General features: G+C 41.3%; 1 protein-coding gene across 5 annotated transcripts in view; it reads right to left on the bottom strand.

Moving 5' to 3' along the window:
• Window positions 1-1,220: 1,220 nt before the first annotated feature.
• BMPER (BMP binding endothelial regulator) overlaps window positions 1,221-26,707 on the bottom strand; it is a gene marked incomplete at its 3' end in the record, with an annotated part of 150,602 nt that continues 125,115 nt past the window's right edge. For 3 of the 5 annotated variants that reach the window (XM_080383303.1, XM_080383292.1, XM_080383298.1), the window contains 2 exons: window positions 9,452-9,582; window positions 1,221-3,179 (listed from right to left, as the gene is read on the bottom strand). In XM_080383303.1, coding sequence (XP_080239429.1) covers window positions 2,998-3,179; window positions 9,452-9,582 — 313 coding nt within the window. Of the gene's footprint in view, window positions 3,598-8,784; window positions 9,583-26,707 lie in introns of those variants that run through there. The other 2 variants (XM_080383296.1, XM_080383297.1) reach the window with 2 other exon arrangements.

Below are 26,707 nucleotides of genomic sequence, written 5' to 3'. Positions count from 1 at the left end.
CAGGAAGTTTCCAGCTCCGGTATCCTAGGGGTAATAATTTATGAGCCCTAGCATCATAGGGGTAATATTTCATGAGCCAAGACAGCAGAATTAGAAAGAATGCTGCACTAAGGAGGAAGATGGGCTGCAACCCAAACTCAATGAGGCCAGTGGTAATGCTGTTATTGATGTTATTGGGCTAGGCTTTCAACTTTTGGATAGCCTGGAAGAAGAGAGGCAAACAGGAGAGCAGAGTGAGACAGCCCCAGCTGGGACTGATCTGAATAGCTCAGCTGGGCACAGGGTAACTGCTGATACAGATATGAAACCTGTGCAAGATGAACCTTGGGGGCAATTTCTAGAAAAGCAGAACTCCTTTACCTTAGACTGTACATGTGAACTGAGCAGACGATAGCCCTCACTGTTGCCTTAAAAACTGTGGAGTTTGGAGGAAAAAGCTTTACAGCACTATAAGGGCACAAACGACAGCTTATAGAGGTAAAACCACTTTCGTCATCAGAATACATTAAAGCAAAAAGCAGGGGGCTAGCCATAATTAGGCAGATGTAAAAAAGCTAAATTAAGGAATGAGTCCTCATTTCGAGATGACCTGTAGGTCGGGTTTCAACCTGAACCACTTTAAGATTTAAAAATAAGAGTTCGTCCTACAGATAGACTGAGTCACCTCTTCACCTGGCATCAATTAAGCATTTCTTGAAATGGATCAGTGGACTGAGAGAGCCGGAGAGCTTTCCTTTCACCTTTCACTCACCTTCATCAGTCAGGAGAAGAAGAGGCAAGAACAGTTCTATGCGTCGTTCATCTATGCAATTCACTTTGCCTGTATTTTTATTTTGAAAACACTGAGCAGTAAGTAATGAAAATCTATCAGTAATGAAAATATATCCTAAACTAGAGCTAGGCAAATAACCTTTTTAATGGTTTAGATCCCATATCTCAGCATTGAAAGCTCACAGGCTGAAATGCTCCTCAGTCTAACATGCTTTAAATTATTTTAATGACTGCCATTTTATTTTTTAACTCCTTGGACCAATTGCAATTGTTCTAAATTTCAGCTTCACCATTCAATTATCATGAGCCACATAAAACTCCTAGTTTCCTGCTCTGATAGGATCTGCACATTTGCAATTCTGCTTTCCAGTGCACTTGTGTATGCAGCTTCAAAACTGTCTCTGCCAGTAAAACCGAATTGTTCCGAGAAAACGAACACAAAGGGGACATAAAAAGATCAAGCTGAGTTTATTTAAGATTTAGATAAACATCCACAGAATGCTCCTGGCATTATTTGCCCAGCTCTTTTTAACACCGTGGTGGTGCAGCATTTTGGACAGTGTGGTGTCTAAGCTAACCAGGCTCTCTCAGCATCTTCCTCCAGGACAGGATCACAGACAGGTTGTATAAACCAAGTTTGTTGCACCCACTCACCGTAAATTCAGACCCTGCAAAACTTCCTGGAGAGTGAAGAATTAAAGGAGAAAATTGTTCAGAGCATTAAAATGTGCAATTTCAATGCAAGGCATAATGGAAGTAGCTGTGTGGGAGGGTATTACTTCATTATAAACCTAAATCAGATGCCCAAAGATTCCTGCCATCTCCAGAGAGTGTTCCATCAGGCTGTACAAGAGGTTTTCCAGTGTAAGAAAAATAGCCTGCCTGCCCCCCCCCCCCCCCCCCCCTTCCTTCAGGCTTGAGAAAGTTGTATGGCTTTTTTAACAGTTTCTAATGAAATCCCATATTATTGCTTCTCCCCTGGGAGACTTCAAAAGTCATGCAAACTTCACAGAGCCCGCATGTTCATAAACCTCAAGCAAAAGATCAGTGAGGAAATAAATTGCAGTTTTCCAATTAGCATTTGACATTCTCTACTGTTTTTTTGGTGGGGTGAATTTGTCTTTCTTCTAAACCATGCTGATAAATGAAATGAGTTACTAAACCTGGCATTATTTCATGTTTTAAGGCACACTGAAATCAAACACTCCAATTCATAGTAGGATTTGCTTTCTGCATAATATTTGGGGGAAATATGAAATAAACCCAGCAATTTCCAACATGTTAAAGGGGCTAATATGTACATGAATATTTTCTTCAAGCTCCTTATTGTGTATTCACAGCTACTGCCAAACACAACAACAGAGACGGGGCATTAGGATATGAAATGGGAAGTGGTCAAATTTTCAAAGCGAGCTGCTGGGTGCCAAACACTTTTGAAAATCTGGCCCCTGACTCTTTGGTGCCGTTCCAGAAAGAAATATCTCTATGCTGGCAGTTGGCCAACCAGCTTTGGAAATAATTTTGCACAGTTATTTCAGTAAAGCATAAAAGCCAATCCCCAGCTTTCTCTGCCTGATTAAGCACTGTCACCAATCACTATGCAGCTCTAAGGTACGCATGAAATATTCCTAGATAAATCCTCCATCTCCAGAGAAATGTGTTTCCTGTACAACTGTAAATCCAGGTTCTGTGTTGAAACTAATCCAGTCTGGCAGTGCTATGGCCCTAGAAAAGTTTCCTTGGAAACAACAAACTTATGCAATGGCAAAGTCATCCAATCTTTTCATGCCACTATATTATATTAAAACCACCTGGTTTATTTATACAATGACTTACAGATCAGGGTCCTAGAAATAATAATAATACATAAACTTTATAGCAAAAAATATACATATAACAATTCATCCTTCTATGATATATAGAAATGATGTATATTTGTGTGTGTGGACATATATATAAATATATGGGTTGTACTTACGTTCAGGGCACTTGTGTATATAGATATGTGTGTCTACATACACACAGTATACATTTATATATCTTTCTAGGTGCCATGTGTGTATACATAAACACACATAAATACACACACAGGAGCATATTTACAGTCTGTGAGTAGACATGTACTTTGCAGAATCAGCACACAAACAGCTGGAGTCCTTTACTGGCTGTGACCATCAGAGGGATCAGTGACCACCCGCATTAGTGTCCATGGAAAGAGAACAAATGTCATCGCTGTGGGCACAGGACTGGCTTGATGCATCTTCCTTTGTGAAGAACTAAATTTGCTGGACAGTGGCACCCTGCAATGCAGGGCTTGTTGCATGGGCCAATCTCGTTCCAATTGTCACATGTTTTGACACATCCTGGACCACAGGTATCATAAACTGCACCGTGTTTACACTGGGTTGCTGAAAGGCAGTTAAAAAGAACAAAATACGCATATTACACAGAGTCTTACAAGGCAAGTTACATATGCATTTGCTTGGTTTCTACTGCAGATATCAAAAAGCACATTTTGGCATGACTATCATCTAGAGGAAAAAGTTACTTGTGAAGAGATTCCACTATATTAAATGCAACATTACTTTACATCACAAACATAAAGGTAGCAAAATTCCTTATCAAAAGGGTATCAAGCTCCTAGCACTCTTGAACTTCTCGAGCATTTTAACACAGCTGATGGTATATAAAGCTTTGGCAAGGTTTCTATCTGTAAGGCCATCTGTGCTTTATATTTAAGGCTTAATGTTGTTTATTTGTTACAATATCTTTTATCAAAGATTCCTGAAATGTTTACAAGGACAGATATTATTATCAGTCCCACTCCTACAGAAAGAAGAAGAGAGAGTCATTTACCACGTCAGGCTTCCTACTCCTGAGACAATACTTTCAATATTGCATATTCCAGGAAATCAAAACAGTGCTGTCATTCAGCAGCACCGTTTCTACCAAAAAAAAAATAAATCAATTATTTCCATGTTTTATGCTATTTTACCAAGGGATCACTGAGAATGAGGATTCTTGCACTTAATGATTCCAATATCTATTCATTGATTTATGTAGTTGACAGTTCAATGCATTTGCAACATAAGAGACCAAGGAGAGCTCAGCTAAAAGCACTATACCCCCTCCAGATCAATATTTAAACTCTTAACATTTTATATCCTGCCTTTTTAGTATGGAGAATAATACATGGTTCGATAGCAAATGAAAGTCTGTTATTCTTTCTAACGGCTGTGCTGATGGCAAAAACAAGTACTGATCAAATAGTTTATAGATGGTAAGGGACTCTCAAGCATCCAAAATCATCTCTTGCTATTTACAGAGAGGTGGCTGCATTAAGAAGGTTTCTTCCATTTTGAGAGAGATTGAAGGTCCAGATTTTTTAAAGAACAGTTCTGTTATGGACAGAAAAATGCTATTTTGTTCTGAGGATTGCCTTAAAGTGCTATTACAGTACTGTTATTATCCATAAAGAGAAAACAGGCAGAAATAAATTGATAAAATGTGTATAAGAGAGTGTCACAGAGCATGGAAGTCTTGGTGTTAAGGCATCGTAAATTTAAGGGGTTCCTCTTCACCAGTAACAAAGTGATCTTCAAAACAGCATCAGCTTTTATGCATTTTATGTAAGTAAAACTTGCAAGAAGCTGATGCTGTTTTGAAGATCACTTTGTTACTGGTGAAGAGGAACCCCTTAAATTTACGATGCCTTAACACCAAGACTTCCATGCTCTGCATTACAAAATGCATTTTATGGCATCTATACATATTTGAAAAGCAGCCCTGAAGAAGGAATTCTGGCAAGGATACTTACAAAGTTCTCAGGACAGAGAACAAGTAAGCAAATAAAAAATTGGAAAAATTTGGTAGCACAGCAGAAAGTTGGAGTTACAGAGAATCAACAGCTGAATATCAGATAGATAGTAGATATTAGGTAGACATTAGAGAGAATAAAAGCTTTCCAGCTTTAAACATGAGAAAGTGCCGGAGAAAGCTACCTAAAAACTATGTGAGACATCTTTTATTGAACATCATTTTAGTATAGGTTTGAAAAAACATCTTTCAGCAGTGTTCAAGATAGGCTTATTCAGCTTGTAAGCATAGATATATTGAGATGTTTTTTCCAGTTTTAACTTTCTATCTTGGTGTGCATAATAACTTTCATGCATATTGAAGAAGGAACAGAAAAAAAAAGACAAAAAAAAGAAGAAAAAGAATAACTAAAATGAAATTTAAGTGAAACAGGAAATTTAGAAGGTAGGAAAAACCTGCAAGCAATACTGAGCGTACAGTAAAATGTTAGTTCACAACTCTGCACTTACATAGCTTGTTAAGAATAGAGGTTGAATCCCTATAAGAGGGGAAACGAAAGTGTGTGGAGCTCCCAGAAGCTTTGCAAACAACGTATTAACTGTCTAGGAAAGCAGACCAAGATGTTCAAGGACAGACAGTGATTGTCCACACACAACATGAATTATCTGAAGGAAGCCATTTACTAGAAGCTTTTGTCCCTGCTCTCTGAAAATTAGTTTCCTTTCAAAGGATCTCTAATTGACCAACCACAAACTGGTTCAGTTTTCAGGCTGCACAGGTTTCATCCCACAAAGATTTAGAGCAGTACTAGCCAGCCCATTCATTCCACCTGGGCTCTGTTTGGTGCCTCAGCTGGTGGGTTTGAGGAAAGCTGGCCAGGGTCTCCTTTCCATTTCCTCATCTCTGCCCCAGAGCAAACGAGGGTCTATTACAGCCTGCCCTTGGCAGCCGTGGCATCTGTAAGTACTCCCCAGCTCTGCTCTACCCCACGTGCATGTGGTATGTCAAAACACCTCCTTCTCCTTCAGATGATGCCATACAGAAGATATGATGACTTTATTTTCTGCTGTAGGCAGCCTATAATGGCATTACTAACTTGCTGTCAAGGGGAAAATCAGGAAAGTACAATGGCTGCTGTTTAAGTTCCCTGGATGGCTTTTATTGTTGAGTGCTCTAGTTGTTAACATGTGGTGTGATTGATCCAGAACATTCCACTTCATCAACTGTTTAAAAAATAAAAATAAAGACAATCTGCAGTAGGCTTCCCAGGGACTGCTGAAATGAATCAGTACCATGTAAACATGGAAAACAGAAGTGATGCCTTTGCACCCGTCTTTTAAGGCAAATTCCAGTCTTAAAGAACCGAGCTCTGTTAGTAATAACTTCCTTAGTGCACTAGCAAAAATAAAAAATAAAAAACCCAACCCCAAAGTACAGAAGTTACTAATAATACTGCATTTTGCAATGTTACCAGTCCCAACAGGAATTTTCCACTTTTCTTCTAGAACATGTGTTTGGCATGACAGATGTGAGCTTCCTCAGATCGCTTTCTGAGCTGGCGGGATGATAGCCAGCTCCAGTCCAGAAGCCATATAGTCACATAAATACAGCACTGTGCCTGAGCTAATAAACCCTGCCTAATAAGGCTGTACAGTTTTCAGACCAGAGCTGGTTTATTCCAGCCAGTTTGGCAGTTTCACAGGGATGGCTCGTATCTGTCTGTGCCTGTCTTGGTAGACATGGCCGTAATTATTTAGGAGGAATTCTTGTTCTTTCCCAACACAAAAGCCAGAATACCTAACATGGAACTGCTGAAGAATTCCCTTGGTGGGTGATATCTAGTAAATCTGATTCCACAGAAATTTCTGAGCTAATAATTGTGCATCAATGAATCGTCCTGCTGCTTCTTCTGTTGGTGTTGCACAGTTTGAGCTTTCGAGGTGTTTTGTAGGACTTTCAAACTGAATGTCATTCATGGTGCTTGTAATTCACATCTCCTTCTAACATAGTAGAAGGCAATAGATCTGGGCACTGACCTACTTATACACTCATGTTAATCTCTTCACCTTTCAGTTTTTAACGACTTTCCACTGAAAAGGCAGAATGGCCTTCTGATACATATTCACATGGAATAAAGAGATTAAGGGAAAGTAACATGACAGGGGAAAAGAGTGACTTTGGCCAGAAAATTCCACAGCAGAGAACCCAGGAGAGAAGAGTCAAAGTCAGATACTCATCTTCCTCTAGTTCAACCAATCACATAGGAAAAAGAGAAAATTGTTTGGTTTTTATGAGGCTGTTGGAGCATGTCAGCACATCAGTGCTACCATGTGTGCTTTGCACTTTATTGTGGTACATATCTGCTTTTTCTTCTTGCCTGTGTAGTCATGCCCATGGCAGGGAGTTATTGCCATTTGCCATGCTTGGGTCTTCTTTCTCTCAGTGCCCTCAGAAATTCAATTTTAAATTACTGTGGGCCAAGGCCTTTCACCACTTCAGTTTACTTAATTGTACTTTACAAAGCGCTTGCTTAGCCTTTCTTTGTCTGAAGAAAAAAAAAAAAACAAACTCCTTTTCTTTTCAGACTTCTTCCTTCCATTTGTACCCTTTCTTTTCCCTCTCACACGTATCACTTTTACTTCTTTCCCTCACGCTGGCTCTCCTGGGTTTTCTTTTTCTCCTTTACACATCATATTTCTTCCTCTGCCCATCCTAACAGGTCTCACTTCCCACAACTTCCCACAGAAACCCATATTCCTTTCCAAACCCTCCCAGTTCCCACACGGATCTCATCAAACCTTTCCTACCCCAACCATTTTCCTTCCGCGTTAGCTGCTTCTCTTCACCGCTCTGGTTAAATGACCGCTGACATTCCCCTTACCAAGCCAACGTCAAAGGGCAGCAAACTTTGAGCAGCAGTATTTGCTGAACCGAGAGGAGGATACGCTGCCACACTGCGGGAGGAAGAAGAGCATGTAGGGAACAGGGCATGTAATTCTGCCTCCCGAGCATCCTGTTTGGCTGGCCTTCCAGACAACACAAGCTTTCTAAAGATTATAAAAACGAGCTAAGTGTACAGCAGTCAGGGTAGAGGAACTGGCAACTACACAAGATCTGGTTTTATAACACACAAAAGAATAATTAAAACCTGACTTTACTAATAAGTATACTCCATTTTCATCAGAACACAGCTCTTCCAAGTATCCCACCGGCTATGAAATGTCAAGCAGGAAATGAAAGTCACAGAATGCTAAAGTTTTATTACGGATATATTGTTTCATACCCAGGAACTTTTATCCGTAATTAGAACACAATAATTGTAACTACACGTTTTTTGGGGAAAAAAGTAAGTTAAAGATTAAAATCTTGATGCTGGCCATTGGTAACATATGAAGTGCAGTAGATGCACTGCAATTTAATGCTTGCCATACAATTTACTGTAGAAGATAGTGCTACTTGTTTGGCACTGGATGTTTTAAGTGTTTTGAGGGTACTTGACCATATACAGCTTATCCATATTTTCTGCTTAACAAGATTTCCCCTTTCCTCTAGAAGACTGCACTGAGATTAAAAAACTTGGGTAGATTTAAACACTTCTCTCATTAGCTTTAATAGAAGATGTGTATTTAAATTCCTTCATAATGTTCTCTCAAGGAATGTTTTTGCCTTAGAAACTTTTCTTGTCTTTGGTAAAATGCTAGAAAAGAACTGTGAAAAGAAGCCTCAGTTAGTTAAGTCATGATATGCCAACACTTGTATAAACTTCATAAGGCAGGTACTGGATTTTTTATTATTTTTACAGCATCTGCCACTCTGAGGTCTTGGTCTGAAGTGCTTTGGTTAAAAAAAAAAAAAAGTCAGGATGCTTCAGGTTCTACATGGATCTGCTACCAGATCAATAGATTAAAATTACATATGTTATTAGAACTGTCTGAGACCACATTCCTGAATAGGGCTTTCACTTAATGACACCCTGTTTGGATTGTCTGTTGCTTTGGAAGAAAAAAAATCAGCCTTTTGGGAACAGTCAATCAAATGTAATTTGCTCTGTCAGTCACCCATCCCTGCTATCATACCTTCAACAGAAAAGGAAATTGAAGTTGAGACAGTAGACCCTGAGCCACACACAATCACTGAAATGGACCACAGAGTAATAGCTCTTTGACCAGCACTGAGTATCCGTCTCTCTTTCCCCCCCCCCAACTACTGTCAATTGCTTTACATAAATCTGAATACATTTCCAGGCAAACCAATGCCATTATAGAATGTCCTAAACTAATGAGACCATCATCTGGGGAAATATTAATCCCCAATATTGCATTCAATTGCCCATGACCACAGGCCACCAGTTCTCATGGAAACAATTACTCACAATTACTTGCAATTAATGCAGTCCTAATCACACAGGGAATCTGGTCCAAATACCAAAATCAACACAGGTTTGCTTTTTAATATTCCCATTAAATAAATCCTCTCTTTTTCCCAGGTTGAACTTACTGCAATCATGTATGCATGATGCATGTTGTCTCTGGAAATGTAACTGTGCTTTAACAGGAGGTCAAAGGAATTTCAACATTATCTGTAATCAACTGTTTACATATCCTGAAAGAAGAAAGCCTGTGCTTCTTCCTGGAAGTACATAAAATTAAGATTGGCATCATTAGAAGTGAAAAGTTTTGCAGTGAAATAAACATTTCTAATATTTGATGGTTGAAAATCTTTCCTGGCAAGGTGTTTCTCCACAACTTGGAATGCAACTTTCCTGCTGGTGCAATCCCAGTCGGTTCATTTTTGATCCAGTAGAAGGATAGCAGCCTATTAGCCTATGCACTGGCTTACAAAGAAGCAGTCCCAAAACACTTACCTGCACAGGTCTGCTCAGGGACCCACTGGACTTTCAGCCCTTCCCTCTGACAGGCTCGGGCATACGCCAGGAATGACTCACAGTAGCAGTTTTTATGGACCGGGCACTCACACATGTCCGTCACACAGGACCTGCAGAACAAAGTCCCAAAACAAATCAGCAAGGAAAGCTTTGGCAGGTATCTGTCTAAGATTTGGAGTTGTCCCATGGAGCACAGTACTGCAGCAACCTGTGCTAAATGGCAAGAAAGTTAAACCCATCTCTGCTGTCACTCAGAGGCTTATCTCTTTTTTGATGTGCTGCTCTGATGCTGAGAAGTCTCTGGAGTACCAGGGAGAGACCCATGCAGGAACAGGGAGGTGAGAAGAAGACCCAAGAAACTTCATGCAGAGAGGACCAAGACCACAGTGGGAGAAGGCAGACTCCATTTTTGCAATGATTTTGTGTCAACCCAAGTTAAAGACTTCTTTCTTATTCTCTGGAAAGTAATAATTTAGTATTTTTACTAGTAATAATACCTGCAGTGTTAAGTGGATGACTTCTGCAGGTGATGAGCACGTGTCCTTCCATGCAATGGATGAGAAATTGTGCCTTCTCTCCAGGTTACCTCCAGCCTCCTCCCACTTCGAAGACCCCAAAATACCTATATGCCTCTTTTCTCAGCAGTGCCACTACTACATGCCAGACTTCAAGACCCTCCAAAGGAGCAGGGGCGAGGCAGCATAACCGAGCAGTTTTCATGCTAGGAAGTCCCCCAGGCACTTGTTAATACCACCATCTTCTTCCATTGCGTAAGGTGGAATCACCACAAAACATGTCAGGGAGCAAAGCTGCTAACATGGCCCTAAATGAAACTGCTACTGTGTGTGTCACCACTATATTTCAAGTTAGCTCATCCAGAACGTGTGCCCATTTGGCACAGACCTAAAATACAACTGGCAAGAGCCAGTGGATTTGCAGTCAGCAGTTTCTGCATATGCAAAATGCTTAGATGCTTCTGCAGACGCAGCAATGCAAAATCAGAAGTGCTGAGTACCTACTGCCCCAAGTGGAATCATTAGAAGACGGACAAGGTACATGGAAGACACATTTGGCCCTCTGCTTTCCACTGAGGGTGCTCTGTGTGTGCACCTTGGGCATCAATGGGAAGAGCCCCCTGCTCCATGCATGTTCAGGGACTTCTCCATTCCTGACAGGGCAAGACAATGTTTGTGAGAGACACAAATCCTCCAGAAAGACCAAGGGCTGAAGTAAAAAATGAGCTTTCCGTGTTAATTGCTTTTGCTGTGGACCAAAAATTCAGTTGTCTATAAGAAAAGAATGGATATAGGCTTAATTTTCCAGAAACTTTCCCCAGAGCTGAATAGGTAACAGATTGGAAAAGGTGCAAGCACCTCAGTCAAAGTAATCAGGAGCCCTGATACCCGTACAATGCTTTAGAGTCATTTGGAACCCCTTATTCAAAACTAGGAGAGAGGAATCTTCGAACACAGACAAGCTTGTTTCTGCATTTCCAACAGTGCCCCTTAAAGAGAAGTATTTCCCCTTGCCAAAGTCGCTGACTGATTCAGTGATGATTCATATGCTTAAACCTGACAGTTCTGCTTGATATTTCCATGAGCTTTTAACCTGTTCACTCTCAGTGGACCCCCAACATGAACGTACCTAAATATTCACTGTGACAAATAAGCAATGTAAGTGCTAATGTAAAAATGTTACCTGTCCTGCATTTACTGAGACACACGTACTGTAGATAAACAAAATTGCTTTGAATCAAATATATAACACGTTCATATTTAGAGACCAGTGGTTTTCATTTGAAATTACTTTCTAGGGACAATGCAATTTTATTTCACTTTAGTTCTGCAGTAGGTCCCTTTACATTTTTCCCAGTAACAGATGCTGCAGTATGGGTGTCAGAGGTGATAGGCTGCAAGGAACAGATTAGCACAACATCCCTGGCATTATTTGATGTTGTTAGCTGACAAAGGGTCACCTTTTCATGTGGCACACTAACTTTACACTGTTTCCTTTGGCCACAACATGTTTGTCATCTCTTGCTAGCATCCCTGCAGCAGGCACTGCTCCATAGACCCCGTGCCATTTAGGAGGTGTATGTCTCATTCTGCAGCGAAGGAGATGCTTGTTTGCAGCAAATTATTATCACAAAGACAGTCTGTAATAATCTCCACGGAGAGAGTCCATTATCAAGATACCACTTCACCATCTTTCTGTTTCTGTGCTAGCCTCCTTTGTCAATCACATTTTCCTGCTTTCCACTCAAATTTAGTTATTATTTAGTGTTTAGGGACACTCGCCTGTCCCAGGTTGGCTACGTGTTCACCAATCTCCTGCCTTAGAAATTATAAAATCCTAAACCTGAGGTACTTTCTCTGCTTTTTAGAGCATAAATACATTTTTTTACCGTTGCTCAGAGGGAGACACAACCTCCTGCACTGGGTCAGTGCACCTACAGCTGCATCAGGTCAGGCAATCTCCCAGTCTTTTTTAATCATTAACATCTTTGTGGCAAGGCTAACACTGACCCCGGCAAAGCCTGGGCATGGTCCGGGGGATTAGGGAGGCCGGGGCACTGTTCGCAGCCTGCAGGAGGGCAGCCACACTCTTTCAGGGTGCAGAGAATTTTGCCCCTATGTACACATGAGCGACACTCCACTGTTAACTCTTGGCACTGAAATGATCTTGGGCATCCAGACGGGCTCCAGAGTGAAACATCTCCGCTTTGGCTGGGATCAGCACTGTTTGCTACAGTGTTTGGCATGGGTGTCCACAAAGGAAGGTGGCATGCCATGTGCAGCACAAACAATCCTCTGATTCATTACCCACCTAACTGCTTGTGTAATTTTTATTTTCCTGAGGTGTTTAATCCTGATGACAGCTGCTAGGCTCAAGCCCTAGGCTTGGCTGAGGAGCAGTCATCAGATTGTGGCAGTTTTATTAATGAATGACAATTGTTAATTATTTGTAATGTTTAATTAATTAATTAAGGTTGAATGAGAAATGAGGAGTAAACGAAACTATATCCACAGCTGCCAAACCTAGTCAATCAAAAAAAACCCCAAACAACCTTCTTGTTTTCCTAATGAAATTCCTTGCTGGCAAGTTTAATGCATTAATATTAATTGTAGTTAGATGGATTGGCAGTCAGGGGAGAGGGGTCTTTTTGTATCGCTTCTGAAATCAGCAGGGAGCAGGTACACGGTTCGATAGCCACTGCAGGAGTGACGGGGCATTTCTGGGAAAGGGCACGGAAGCAGATGTCTGTCCTCTGGGGGCTGGCTAGTAAGGGAGAGCTGCTGGTGGCCCATAGGCAAGCTTTGAGTTTGGGGTCTGTATTTTTTTCAAACTGTGTTTACTTCTTGCATTTAATTACATTTCTTACAGTTATTGTTACAGTCGTATTAAAGGGTTATTATGGGATGCTTCAATAGCTAAATTTTAAAATGGATTCTTGTGTGCTGCCCTAATCCTTTCCCCTTGCAAAAGTCTTTGGTACGCCCATAGTTTCTTTTTTTTCACCCTTACCAGTGATTGATACATTTCAAAAATTATTCTCTGCTACCCCAGATTCTGCCTCCTCTCCATTCCTCCTTTGAATCTGATAAATAGATTCGATGACACTAACTGCAGGTATGCAGAGGCTTATCTGTACTCTTAATCTGACGGGACTCTTCAAACAACAGAAAACCCCACTTTTAGTAAAACTCTGGAATTGTGCCAGTAATGAAGCTGTACTGACAAGCTGTCATACTGCATGCTAACGGAGACTTTGGGCCTTCAAAGGCATTGTGATGCTTTACCAAGACCAAAACATTTGCTTAAGTGAAGTAAAAACATATCAGAAGCTTAAACATCAAAACATTACAGTCACATAGAAATAATCCCACAAGAAGACTGTAGGGCAAGTTACTTATAAAATGAAGCCATTTTACCAGCTATGGAAATACACACAAGATAGTTCAGACAGCCTTAGCTCTGCCCTCAGTGAAATCATACAGATATGCAATGCTGTTGTGCTCCAAAAGAAAACTACATTTCTTTTAAGGACATATTTACATTTCTAAAGTATATTTGGCTGTGATGGCGCACTTGATCTGGAGTCCCTGCTCGGAGTAAGCGCTGTAGCACAGCTAACCTCTCAGGCCTCAACTGGTACCAAGTGCCTCACTGTGATTGCTTTTGATGCTGTCTCTGCTGCCTGCAGGGTGTGTGTCAGAGATGGCGCTAATTGAGTGTGTATAATCACAAACTGTTGCAAGGGGAAATCCATGAAAGTGTAGGCATCCGGCAGCTGTGGGACACACCCTTGAAGGAGACAAACACACACACACTCAGCTGCCACATCTTCAAAGTGAATGGGATGAGTACACTCCTTCAGCAACAGCCCTTTTTCACATTAAACCGTGGAAAGTCTCCAAGTCCCACAAAGGGCAAAGAACCGAGTCCTGTGCTACATGCACTAATGAAAAGGAAGAAGAAAAGATCACAGCAACGAAGCCTACAGCCTTAGTCCGTGCCACACGGGATTGAAATTGCAGATGTTCACTTGCGGGATATGAGCAGTTCCTTTTCCTTTGCAATACACAGAAATCCAAAATCAGAGCCAGCTATTTTAGGATGGGTGATTTCTTTTTGCACCACCACCACCACCCGCCACATTTCACAACAGGAGCATGACACAGTGCATTTTTCAAAGCTTTTGGTACCTTCAAGGAGTGGCTCGACACGGAAGACACTAGCATCTTCCTCTTTCCACCAGTAGGTCTCAACAGACTTTACAAAAGAAATTAGAGATAGTGCATCACTACATCCATTTTATGTATGTGAAGGCATCAGACAGTGAAGGGGTTTGTCCTCTATACCTGGGATAAGCTGTACACTTGCAAACTCCAAAGCCTGAAGGATCATCTGCCTAGAGAGGAGGATCAATTTCCAGTCCCACCATCCTGTGAGACAGACTTCTTGGGATAACTTTTTACTGCGTATGCCAAGTCAGAGTTCTAGTGCAAGCTTGGCCTAATTTAGCGCTGGTTATGAACGCAGCTATACTCTGCCTGACAGCCAGCTTGGATTCCCATAATCACACCAAAGTGCTCACCATTCAGCAGCAACACTCAGGATTCATTTTTCCTGATCCAGAATTAGACCTCCTTTCTCTTCCTTTACAGAAAAAATAAAAGCCAATGGCTTCTTTCAGTAGTTACATTGTTACGAGAAAGTTTGTTTGGGCTGGTTTTCCTGCAAAGTTTCAATGAGCTGCCATTATTTATGGCCCCAGCTAGAGAAGCCATTTGACAAGGTAAGAAGATGAGAAGATGAACCACATTTCGATGTGTAATGGAAAAGCTTATGCTGTTGCTGTCACAAGCTTTCTGTTGTCTTTATGTGCATGTTTAATCTTACTGAAGTATTGAAGCTTAGCATGTAGAGCTGAAGACATTTTATGGCTTTGAGGATTGAGATCAGAGGCTTGAGATCATTCTCTCTTTCCCCAGAATTTACTAATATTAATGCAAAAGCAGCAAATAACTCATGAGGGAGGTAATTCTGGAGGCTGCTGAAAACACAGAAGCCCTTACATCTATTGAGTATCCATTCAAAGCACTTGCCTGGGGAACAGACTCTTTCATGCAGCAAAGGCAGTCATTTTCAAGGATCATTTCTTCCAAGACCAGGTAACTATATCTGCACTCCCCCTGTGCTTTTCCCACACATCATAACAATGGTGACATTGCCTTAAATTAGGGATCTGATAAAGGCATCCGTAACAAAGGTAAATCATCAGTGCCCTGACCCTTTGTTCTGCTAAGTGGGAAAGTGCCCAGAAAAAGTAGCAGGCAGAATACATGTGCTTTGTACTGGAGACTCCCCCATGGTACAAGAACTCCCACACGGCTGAACTGGCTCCAAAAAAACCCTAAAAATGTGGGAGCAGAAAGGGAACTCACAGCTCATCTTTGGCGAGCAGTGCATAGCAAATCTACTGCAGGCATACGCTTTCCATGGGGAAATCTTATTTCTATAAAGAGAGCGTTGGCTATAATGCTTGAGAATACCGTAGCTGGTTTTGGCAGATTGCGGAGGAGGAGTTTGCAGAAGTAGGCAGTTGAATCATGTATTCAAATTTCATCCTGATCCCTGATTTTTGTGCAACTTTGAGCCAGCCATCAAGCAGAAAGAAATTATAAGATATGCAACTCCACCAACGGGCATAAGCTGTGTGTGATCTAAGATTTCTAGGGCGGAGCAGTCGTACTACACACACATTAAAGAGTCCTAATTTAACTCTGAGTGCCATTGTTCCTGCTCCAGATATAGACTTGGCACTCAGAGGTAATTAAACAGAATCACAAAAGATATCCACATCCATCCCTGCCTTGCCAAGGCACCCTTCCAAAGCAGTTATTTAGAGGAGTTCAGTCAACTTGGGAAAAGGATACTTTAAATGCGAGTGGTAATTACAGTTGGTAATTTCCAACATAGCAGAGACAGACAGCAATTCAATTTTGATTTCTTTTCATATCCAGATCCTTAAAAAAAAAAAGGCAGAACCCGTATTTCCTCACAAAGGGTAAGCAAAAATGGTATTTTCCAGACACTGAATAAATGAAGGTCCATGTAGACCTCTGAAAAAGCATACTGTGCTGCACAATATCACCACAAGTCTATACTATGTGCTGCTAAAAGTATTATCCAAAAGCCTTTGGATAAAGCCAAAAAGAGTGTTCTATGTGTATTTTTAACCTTTATATAAAGAGCATGCTGTGCCAGAATTGCGTTTTATTGCCTTAACCAACATTACCCACAAGAATATGGTAAAATGAACAATGAAACGTTCTGAAACATTTTCTAAAATTGCATAAAATTAAAGTTCTCAGGACAGCACTACCCTGACACCTATTTATAATCTCTCTGAATATGTAGTAGCAGTGGTAAAGGCACTTCAAAGGAGGGAAGGAGGAAGAACCAAATAAAGACCAAAACAGCACAGCAGCCTTCCCTACTTTCTTCAAGATAATTCTCCTACTAATGTGTCAAGTAGGCTTTTTGTATCTTATGCTTGGATCCTTACAGGCGTCTGTGGCTTTAAATGTTCTTTCTGGTCCTGAGAACGGAAAGGTTGGCTAAAATCCCTCTGTGGGGAAATAGCTGAACCATGACTGAGGAAGACAATGAAGTCCCATGCTGGGCTCCGAGAAGCATCTGGCATGACTCAGAGTATTTCCTAGAGTTGAAGGTTACACTACAGTTGAGCAGCTGACTTGCCACCTTTAGAGAGAGTGGATTTTTGCTCAAGAAACTCCAACTGAATATGGAAACGCCACCCACAGTCCTGGAAGAGTTGACCCTTTGCACTTCTACTCACTTTCAGAAAGTGGGAGAGAGTTTTCACCTCCTGTTCTTCTGTTTCAGTTGTGCTGGGCCACGCAGAACTTAACCTTTAAAGTCCTGGCATTTGAAATAAATATCTGTATACATGTGAACTCAAGTGGTTTGAGTTTGAGTTCATATGTAGCATATACCTTGAAGTGAAACAGTTAAAAAACACTTCTTTGTGCACATTACACACAACTTGTATACAGAATTATTGGAATAAGGAGGACACACACTGTAAGTTTCTTAACCCATTTCAAAAAAGTGCCCGATATCACACCGAAATGTGTCTATCAAAGCATGATCTCTTTTACTTGCTTACGTGAGCAGTACACATACAATTTGTTTCACCTTCTTGGGTGAGATTACTGCGTAAAGGATTTGGCTGCCTGTCTGTTGTATCATCTCTGGTTTGTATATCTGGCTGGAAAATACAAGGACCATAATAACTGTGTTCTAGAATGGACCGAGTTACCAAACTCATTATAAAGAGGTCATTTGCAATAAAAGGTTTAGACCAACAAAAAGATACAGAGGCAAATTTAAGAGAATCACCTGGAACCTGACACTGAAGGTTCAAAAGCTAGAACTTGGTTTCTGAAGACAGGTATTTCTTTAATTAACTAATATCCACAGTCACCCACCTGGAAATATCCATCACATACTTGGTAAATGTTACAGTACCGTTATGTCTAATGCTACCTGGTATGGTTTATTATACATTTATGCAAAGTTTTCTGGTGAAAAAAACCCTCTAGGTGCTCTATGGGTTTAATGTTCAGAAAAGAAAGTCTCCTCCTAAGGGCTTTTCTACCAAAAATCCCATCTTTCATAAGTGCAGTGGCCTGAGGTCTACAGCCTATGAGCTCATCACTGATTTCATATGGCACAGTGTTTTGGACAAATTGACCTACTTGTGTCTCCAGAACCCCATCATTTCCCTTCAGAAGCCACAACCATGAAAAATTCCTAAATTTCATAATTTTCTGGCTTTAATTTCTTAAGCCAATAAGATTCCTTACTGCAGATCCTGTTCCGACATAATGCAGCAGTATTCACACTACTTCAATTGACCACATCTGATGTGTATATCTTTCTTATGAGAGGAAAAGAAATGGAAGATGCCTTAGTGGATCTTCTCAATATCCATACTAGTATTCTGCATTTCCATTCACTGCATGCACACACTTTGCTTAGCACTTACACTGCTAATATGAATTCACCTTTACGACAGAGACACTCCCATCGTAATGGAATTTTCAGTATCCTCTGGCATAGCTACCATGGAAAATCCATCATAGTTTAGAGGTTTTGCATTATGTAATTTACTTTTTTTTTTTTTTTTCTCCATGTCTAGACTTGATCTTTAAAGAAGAGTCCACCCAGTCTCCAGTTCTTCAGGCACAAGTGGAGCCTGAACTGTCATATCTTATCTAGAGGAAAAAACTAATTTCAATTTAATTTCAAAAAGACAGACATGTTTTAATATCTAGCTTTATACCATTCAAGTGGTACTTTCAATCAACAGCTAAACTTTGTTATTATGTTTCAATCAGTGCAAATGAACATGGCATAGGCTAAATGAATCTAATATGACTGCATTAACTTTCGCTCTAGTAGGCAGAGGGGCCATTAGTGTATTCTGTGTGACAGTCTCATCTGAGAAAAGTCAGAGGATTTTCAGAAGCTTATAAACATGCTAGGTGGAACCTCAAAAATTATTGAGAGGTTTTGGAGTCATAGCCCTACAGAAAATAAACCACATAGGCACACCAGTAGCATATTGCCATAGCCATGATAAACATATACAATAATACAAGATTTAAATCTTCTAAAATAAAAATTCAAAACCGATCATCTTCTCTCTACCGACAAAACATATCATGGCCCTGCTATGCTATCTATCTGTTGCAAAAATGTCATATCTAATAACAAGCATAATGAGAACACAAAGCAGGAAATATTTCTAGAAGTGTAAACATAAACTGAAGTTATCTTCAGCTTTAGATGACGATCCACTGTGTATATTTCCAAAGAGGTCTTGTGGTATAATAATAAACAGGCTGGCAAGTTTAGAAACTCACATTCTTAAACTCTGCAGAGCCCACTCCCTGGATTAACCAATACAAAATTAACTTCAATCAAGCATATTTTTCCTCTAGGTGGCTGCAGAGCATTTAAAAAGTTGCTGGCTCCAGATGGAATATGAAAGAAAGAGAGCAAGGGAAAGAGCAGATACGCGACCACTACTTAGAATACAGCTTTCTTCTTCATCTTGCTCCCCTCACAAACCAAGAGCCAAAATCTCATTTCAGCAAAGCCAGGCTCACTAATGCCACCTTCCAGCCTGCTGCATGCTCACAGTGCATTTCATCTCAGACATCTCCCTGTTTGGTCGTTATCAAAGATAATTGCTAAAAATAGGACTTGCAAAAAGTGGCATAAGAGCCAGCCTACCCAAATTGAAAAACTCAAAAACCCACTCTGTTCCTGGTTTTATGGCTTCCCATGTGGTCCTGGCCCAGACCTATACAAAGACATAGGCACATAAAGTACGATTTAGGCAGGATTCAATCACCCAAATGCAAAACCGTGGACCTGGGCATACAAAGACATAGGTACATAAAGTATGATTTAGGAGGGATTCAAACACCCAAATGCAAAACTGCGGTCCTGGCGTGGTTGCCCTGCCCTCGGCAATGCTGACCTTATCATGCTGGGTGCCTAGTTCCTGCCTTTACATTTCCTCAGGCACCTCTGTTTTTGCTCTGCATGTGCTCAGGACTGCATGGGCATTGGCAGGCAGAAACCTGGCTGGCTCCCCAACAGTGGGGTCCTCCTGCTCACCAGGGAGGGCTGCTGTGGTCCCGTTTGAGGTTTAACAGACCAGAGAGAGAGGGTGAGCATAACAGTTTGATAGTGATAGAGGACTCAGCCAGGAGGCAGAGACCTGGTTTCTCATCTCTTGGTCAGTTTGACTTAGCCTGCTGCTTCATACGCAGAAAGCTTTGGATAAGAGATGCTCCACATACTACCACTGTTCTTTAACTTACCTGAGTACAAGATCTGAACTGCAAAACACTGTACAGAACCTGAAAATACAGTGGATGAAACACTGGCTCCAGTAAAATGGATGGGGATTTTCCTACTTACAACAGAGGAGCCAAGACTCAGAAGTGTCTTTTTTTTTTTTTTTTTTGGTTCTGTAGTTCAAGGCTTTGAAGGATCCAGACTCTTTCACAACACAACTAAACATTAAATTCAAGCTTCCTGAATTAAAATGCTATGTATTAAAATTTCCCGTACTAGACATAGCGACTCCATGACATATCAGCCTGGCCTGGGAGCCACAGGAACCCACATGGATGTTATAAAGTCAGAATGACCTAATCCTGGGTGAGGTGGGATGAGATGATACGAGTAGACAGAGCCAAGGTTTGTTCTTCTTCGTGACAAACTTACCTTTCAGTGTGTTGGTTTGGGCACAGTCTTTTACTTTGGTAGATACAAAGACAGCTCTGATGATGTGAATCAGCAGTCTTTAAAGAGAGATGCCAGCCATAAGCATGAGCAAACTCTCCCTATCACAGAACAATCACGATGATGGGGTATTTTCCTGCTCATCTGTGGGCGATACCCAGTGGCAAAGATGCTAAGATAAATTCTGGACTTAGTCTTGTATACAAAGTTCTAAACATCTGATTTTGACTCTGCCTCTTTATGTTGGCTAGGAAGAGAATCTACGGAGCAGATCAGTGCCCAGTGTTAGCCACCTTGAGCGTGCTGCTTGATGGAGCTACTAAGCCTCTCTCTATCACTTTTCACTCCATAAAATCTTCCCTGGCCTCCCTACAGAAGCAGCAGAGAGATCTCGGAGCTGTACCAGTTTATGAAGCTTGCTGTCAAACTTGGCAGTGGCTGTAAGCTACTTAAAACCTTTCTTACCAGCGAAGTGGTAGAAATTGTCAGCACTGAGCGTGCCTTTCGATCTTTGGGAAGAGGGAGGCGGCACAGCTGCAGTGAAGCAACCCATACAGCATGTCTTCTGAAGAAGCGCAGCTGACAGGAGACAGAAATCCCAGAAGGCAATACCGAAGGAAAAGGTGTTGCTGGAGGTTACACAGGATTCATAGTTCACGTTCTCCACAGGTCCTCTGGAACCACAGTGTTTGCAGTCCATACCTCTGGGAGGCCACTGATTTCTTCCCTTTGAGGTGAGCAAGTGGCACCCGCTCAATAGGTTTTCTGCTCCCATGGATCTTTCCACAGGTGGGGAGCCCGAGGGCCCATAAGAAAGCATGAGCGGATTAGGTCTGTCAAAACAAAGATCCTGTTTTCGTGCCAGTAAGGAAAAAAGGAGGGAGCAGGGAAAGCATAAAATAGAACATATGATATATAGAAGGAAAATTGTTTTTTAATAGAATCTTTTCACAGTTTTCCATTAAACTTTGGTCGCTTGCAGTGCAAGTTTTGGAATGCAACTCCCTCATCCCCTTAGGATGGTCTGCATTTTATTATGTTAGTAAGGAAGCGCAGCTTACTCCTAGCAGAGCTACTGTATGAAACGTTTCAATCTCAAGCCAAAGTGGCAGGAGTAAAAACCCCTCCTGATTGATCTTTAGCCACTGTTCTGGGTCCAATGATTTAATACAATTTTTATCATCTGCAAAAGAAAATTTTGTTACCAAGCAATAGTAAATCACAAATGATCACATCGTAATGAATGAGATGATATACATCCGAATGTTACCCATACGATGACTAGATTTCAGCTGAGACGCCTAACCAGAATGAGCAAAGGAATATATCAGGGGCGGACAATGGTCATGAATCAGGGGAGATGAACTGAGTAATGCCAGAACATGAGAAGCTCTTCCTTCCCTCCCTCCCTCATTCCTCCCTTCCCTCCTCCCTGCTCCCTCTCCCATTTCAGTGATGCAGAGCACATGAATATTAGAAAAAGCTGCACTGAAAGAAGATGAATAACTGCAGTGTCAGCAGTCAGGAATAAAAAAGGTGGGGATCTGGAGAAGTGGCAGTACCATAGTCTGTCCCCTTGGAGTAGGCAATGGTGGGGAAGTAAGGTGGAGTAAATCCTGTTACACATATCTGTAGCAATTTTTACAGTTCTGAGACTTTAGGGAGCCAGAATGAAAGCTGTGCCTACCAAGTTGAACCCAGAGGAAGTATGAGACATTTCAGAAGAATCACAGGAGTGTAAAGAAGCTTGTATATATCTGCATAAGCCATCTCAGTTCTGTGTATTAAAAGTAGCTACGGTCTCCAAGGATGCCATTTAGAAGAGTCATGAGCACTGGCAAATTATTACACACTTAAAAATCAGGGGAAATTACCAAGTCTTTAGGGTGCAGTTCACCTCACAACGTAGCCAGGGTTTAGTCTTCTCAAGGTGTCTCACCTTCAGATCTAACTTTCCTGGGTAAAGGCTTCTGCTTTGATCCATGATAAATTCTGCAGAAAGTGCCACAGAAAGTGATGTGATTTCTTCTTGCTCTCTGAAGTTATTTGTCTGGATGTAGTCAGCTTTAAAGCTTCTGTTTTCTCACAGTGTCCCCCAGAGATACGTGGCCACGACTCATTCCTCCGAGTTGCAAGATGGTGGCTCTTGGACATGTGTCAAGAGAGATCTTTTCTTCAAAATACTTCAAAAGAAACACTCCAGTATATTGTACCAAATGCTCTCTGTCTTCCTTGTGAATCTTGTAAATAAGATCAGTTCTAACCAGAACCAGTGCCTTTCTGTGGCACTTCCCTCTTGCCCTGTGTGTGCACATGTGTCTATACAGCCTTGCTTCTTTTCTGCTCTTAGGTCAGTAATGCAATAGGCTATGCATTGCGCTTCAGGTTAGACAAAAGTCTTGTTTACCCAGTTGCTCTTGTATTGCATCGGGTATCTTGCCATTTGCTGGAATTACAGCAAAACAAGAGGAACTTAAATTTCAACATTGGTTCTCTTGCCAAATAGGTTGATGAAATCATATAGCACCTCCGTGGAGATTTGCACATGTTCAGCACACTCCACATGGATGTCAGCAGCACTCAAACCTTACCTCTCTCCACTTATACAGAAAGAATAGCACCATACATGCAGAAATTAGAATTTTGCCTTATCTTGAAATCTTCTCAGAGACATTAAATTATTGTGAATGGCAAGCCCAGAAGTTCTTAGAGACCCCTTTATGTAACAGTAGCAGCAGCCATGGAAAGAGAATGAAGAGGCAACAAAGTTCTTGATCCCATCTGGGCAAAGAGTACAAAGGGAATCATCACGTCTGCCTGAAGAGAGTGATGGTGATAGAGTATTAACAGAAGAGGCAGAGTCCCCAGAGTCAAACACTGTGGGAATGAGTAAAAGCCACAGAAGGAAATAGAGGCTAAAGAGAAAGGCCCACAGTAAATATCTGCAGATGCTGTCATTTGTAATGGGGGTGGAACAGGGACGTAGTCATACACACGCAATGCATAGCACCTACTAGCCTTAAAAAAAAAAAAAAAAAAAAAAAAAAGAGAGAGAGAGAGAAAAACTCAATCCTTACCAGTAGAGGAATATTCTTTTCAAGATCAAAAGTCGAGCAGCAATAAAATCCGTGTCAGAAAAAATAGGCAGAGGAGGTTGTGTATGCTCACTTGTGAACATCTGCACTAAGAAGCCACTTAAGTAACCATGCAACAGCATGGAAGAAACATCTGCAGCGTGTAGACCACCAGCTGTGCAGTAATAATAGTTTGAATATCCAGAGTGCCTTTCATCTGAATACTGCAAAGCATTTTCCAAACAAATTAAGCTTCACAACACCACTGTGTGAGCTTCTTATTTAATGGTAAGATTATTTCATCCTGCACCAAAATGCTGTTGCTGCTGGAATGAAAAGTAACACCTGTTTATCACCTCACAGAAACGTTGTACAATTTTCACGATGGGAAGTGACAAAAAGGCGGTAGTTAAGTTAAAGTGCAGGAAGCCTTGAGGTGGTCAGAATTAAATGTTTAGAAATGAAACTCAGAAAAACAGAGTATTACCCCCACCACCAACTTTTACTTTTTATGCAAACTGTCACATTAATTTTTACGCCCACATGCTGTTACTCTTTGGTCTTTATTTCACATTGGGAAGAGAGAACTTCCTCGAGTATATACTTGTAGGAGTGTCTACAGATGTGCTCAGAAGTACAGAAAAATGCCTTTCTTCATTGCGTATGCTCAATAAAATGTATCGCTCTGCATTGCAAATAGCTTTCCTTTGTACTCCTTCATATCTGTTTTTATAAGGCATCCTGATGATTATACTACAGCACTGCCTTCCAAGGCAGCATGCCGTTTAGTAAGTCCTAAAACAAACTTCTTGCTGTGTGTGCTTTCAACCCCACAGGGTACTCCATTTAAGCAACGTTCTGACCTGGCTCTGCTGAGTTAGTGAGATCTGACTGTAGGATTCTCAAGAGCAAGAAGAAAGGCTGGAGAACATCACACTTGAAGATAGGAAATATTACAGACACCCCATTATGATTTCCTCTCGCTGCTTCTTAACACACCCACTTTTCAATCCCACTGAAATGTTAGCGGAGGAAGCAGTTTGATGGGGAAGCTGGAGCAGCAAAGCAGGCTGGTTCTTTATCAAATTAAGCTTGGTACTGGCAGAACAACATATAATACTGTATGAGACAGACTGTCCTGAACTCAACGAATCTATACAAACATATATCTTTAAAAGTTAAACTTCTTGAGGGCAGCAATGAGATTCTGACCTGTGCTTGACACTAGCACCCTAGGATCTTAGCCTGTGAGTAAGGTTTTTTGATGTTATGGTTAAATACAAAGAGTAGCTAGGACTTGGAAATGACTAATTGTATTTCTAAGAAATTGTTAGGGTTGTTGGGATATTAAGCAAATAGCTCTAGCTTTGGTTAAGGAGTATATTTTAAGCATTTCTACATTCACTGTCTTTGAGCTGGTCTCAGCTGGGCATGTGGTGGTTAACCTCAGGCCAACTTCTCTTTTCTCCCAAAAAGCTGGTTACAGGAGGACACAGCCTGGCTTGAGAAAAGAAGGCTCTTTCATGGTTAAGATTTTCCAGAAATACTTGGTGCTGGTATAACTCTGTCCCTGTTGCAGCCCAGGGTAAAATTCTGTTTGTCTGTAATGCCAGATATGTTTGGCCAGCACCAACTGCTTCTGACGTCTCATGCTACACAACCAGCTCTGAAAAAGTTCCCTCAGACTCACATACTGACTTTTCTCCAGAAAGAGCTGTTTCTTTTCTCCATGGATGCAACCAAACACATGTGCCAAGTTGCTCACTATCCTGCCAGGACTGACTACTTCATTTCAAATAAACCATAAAATGGCATGAATTACTTGGGGAGAATAAAATGTTCCCTTTCAGTGTGTATGTTCATTAGTTTTTCTCTTGCATGCTGGTTCTGTCCGTTTGTTTCATATAGGGTTTTCCTTAGCCGTATTTCAAAATAGTGAATAGGAGGATTAAGTCTTAAATTAAAAAAAAAAAAAATGAAAAAAAGATTTTATTTTCAGTTCTATCACAAGTAAATTAAGCAGTTCATCCACTTCTTGATATGTGATCTTGAGCTGCCTTGAGTCTGACCCACTTAGAACAACAGTAGTAAAGTGTGAGGGACTTTGAAAGGTTTCTGTCCATAGGAGTACCAACATTTTTTGCCGACATCTACTCCATTTCTGTTTTCTGAGAACATAACATTTGAATTGTATTTTGTTTCTCAGTTTGGATAAACCTCAGAGCTTGGAGGGTAAAAAAGCTGAGACCTAAGCCGCACACCAGCTCCAACTCACCAGTTGAAAAGATAGCGTTGCATTGTTTCCACAAGACAAGAAGAACCAACATCTCCAATTCCAGATCCAACATCTGTTCCAATTTAGTTACAAACTAAAATCATTCTCCATCCCCCATACACATATCCGCACATACGCACAATGGAATACTCAATTTTAAGGACATTTGCCTCTGGATCTGGATCCATGTTAGGCCACTTCTAGTTTCCAGACACAACCATAAATCAGTCCAGTTTCACTAGAAAGAGCGGAGAAGCACAGAGAGCCCCAGGCAAGGATCTCTACCCAACTTTCCTAGCCCCAAATCTGGCTCTGCAGTAATACATTATATTTTTTTTTTTCAGCAGTGGAATAATATCACATACAATCATAGTCTCACCAGTGACAATTTATGAGATTGTTCTCCCTAACCCCTCTATATCTGGTCCTTGTATCCATCTTCAGAAATCCCATGAAAACCATGACTTTTCCCAGCTCTGCTTTGAATGCCCACCATTTTAGAAATACGGTCGCAAGAGGAACAAGAAGAGCTCTGAAGGACAGCAAGGTTGAACCTTTGCTCTGGGGTCACTGGAGCCCATGAGCCTGCCTGCCTGTGTGGCTGAACTCAGTCCCTTGCTGCCCAGCTGTGGAGCAGCTTGGCCTAGCAGCATCAAGGAGCTTGGGTTGAAGGATCTTCCAGCTAGGCAGCCAGTCGGTCAGTTTGGGAGGCTCAGCAGGGAGCCACAGTGGTCTCACAGCTAACTAACCTCAGGCCTTGACTCAGCTGCTTTTGGGGTGATGCCAGATAAAGGAGTCCCCCTGCCCTCTTCGTGCCTCAGCTGCCCCTTCCACTTCAGAAAGTGTTTCTTCTCCCTCCTCTTTACATTCAATTAGAATCCAAAAGCTGACGAAAACATAAATACATTGCTGATGTGCTCTGGAGATTGCAGACTGCAAGGTGGGGAGGGAGTTGGTCACCCACAAACACGTTGCTGTTTTGCACCATGAACTCCATGAGGATAATAGTCAACCTACCACTTGGTGGTTTTT

Source organism: Falco punctatus (assembly GCF_963210335.1).
Source record: "Falco punctatus genome assembly, chromosome: 4".
NCBI lineage: Eukaryota > Metazoa > Chordata > Aves > Falconiformes > Falconidae > Falco > Falco punctatus.
Note: the sequence above shows the minus strand (reverse complement) of the source record. Positions and strands in the feature narration are given on the sequence as shown.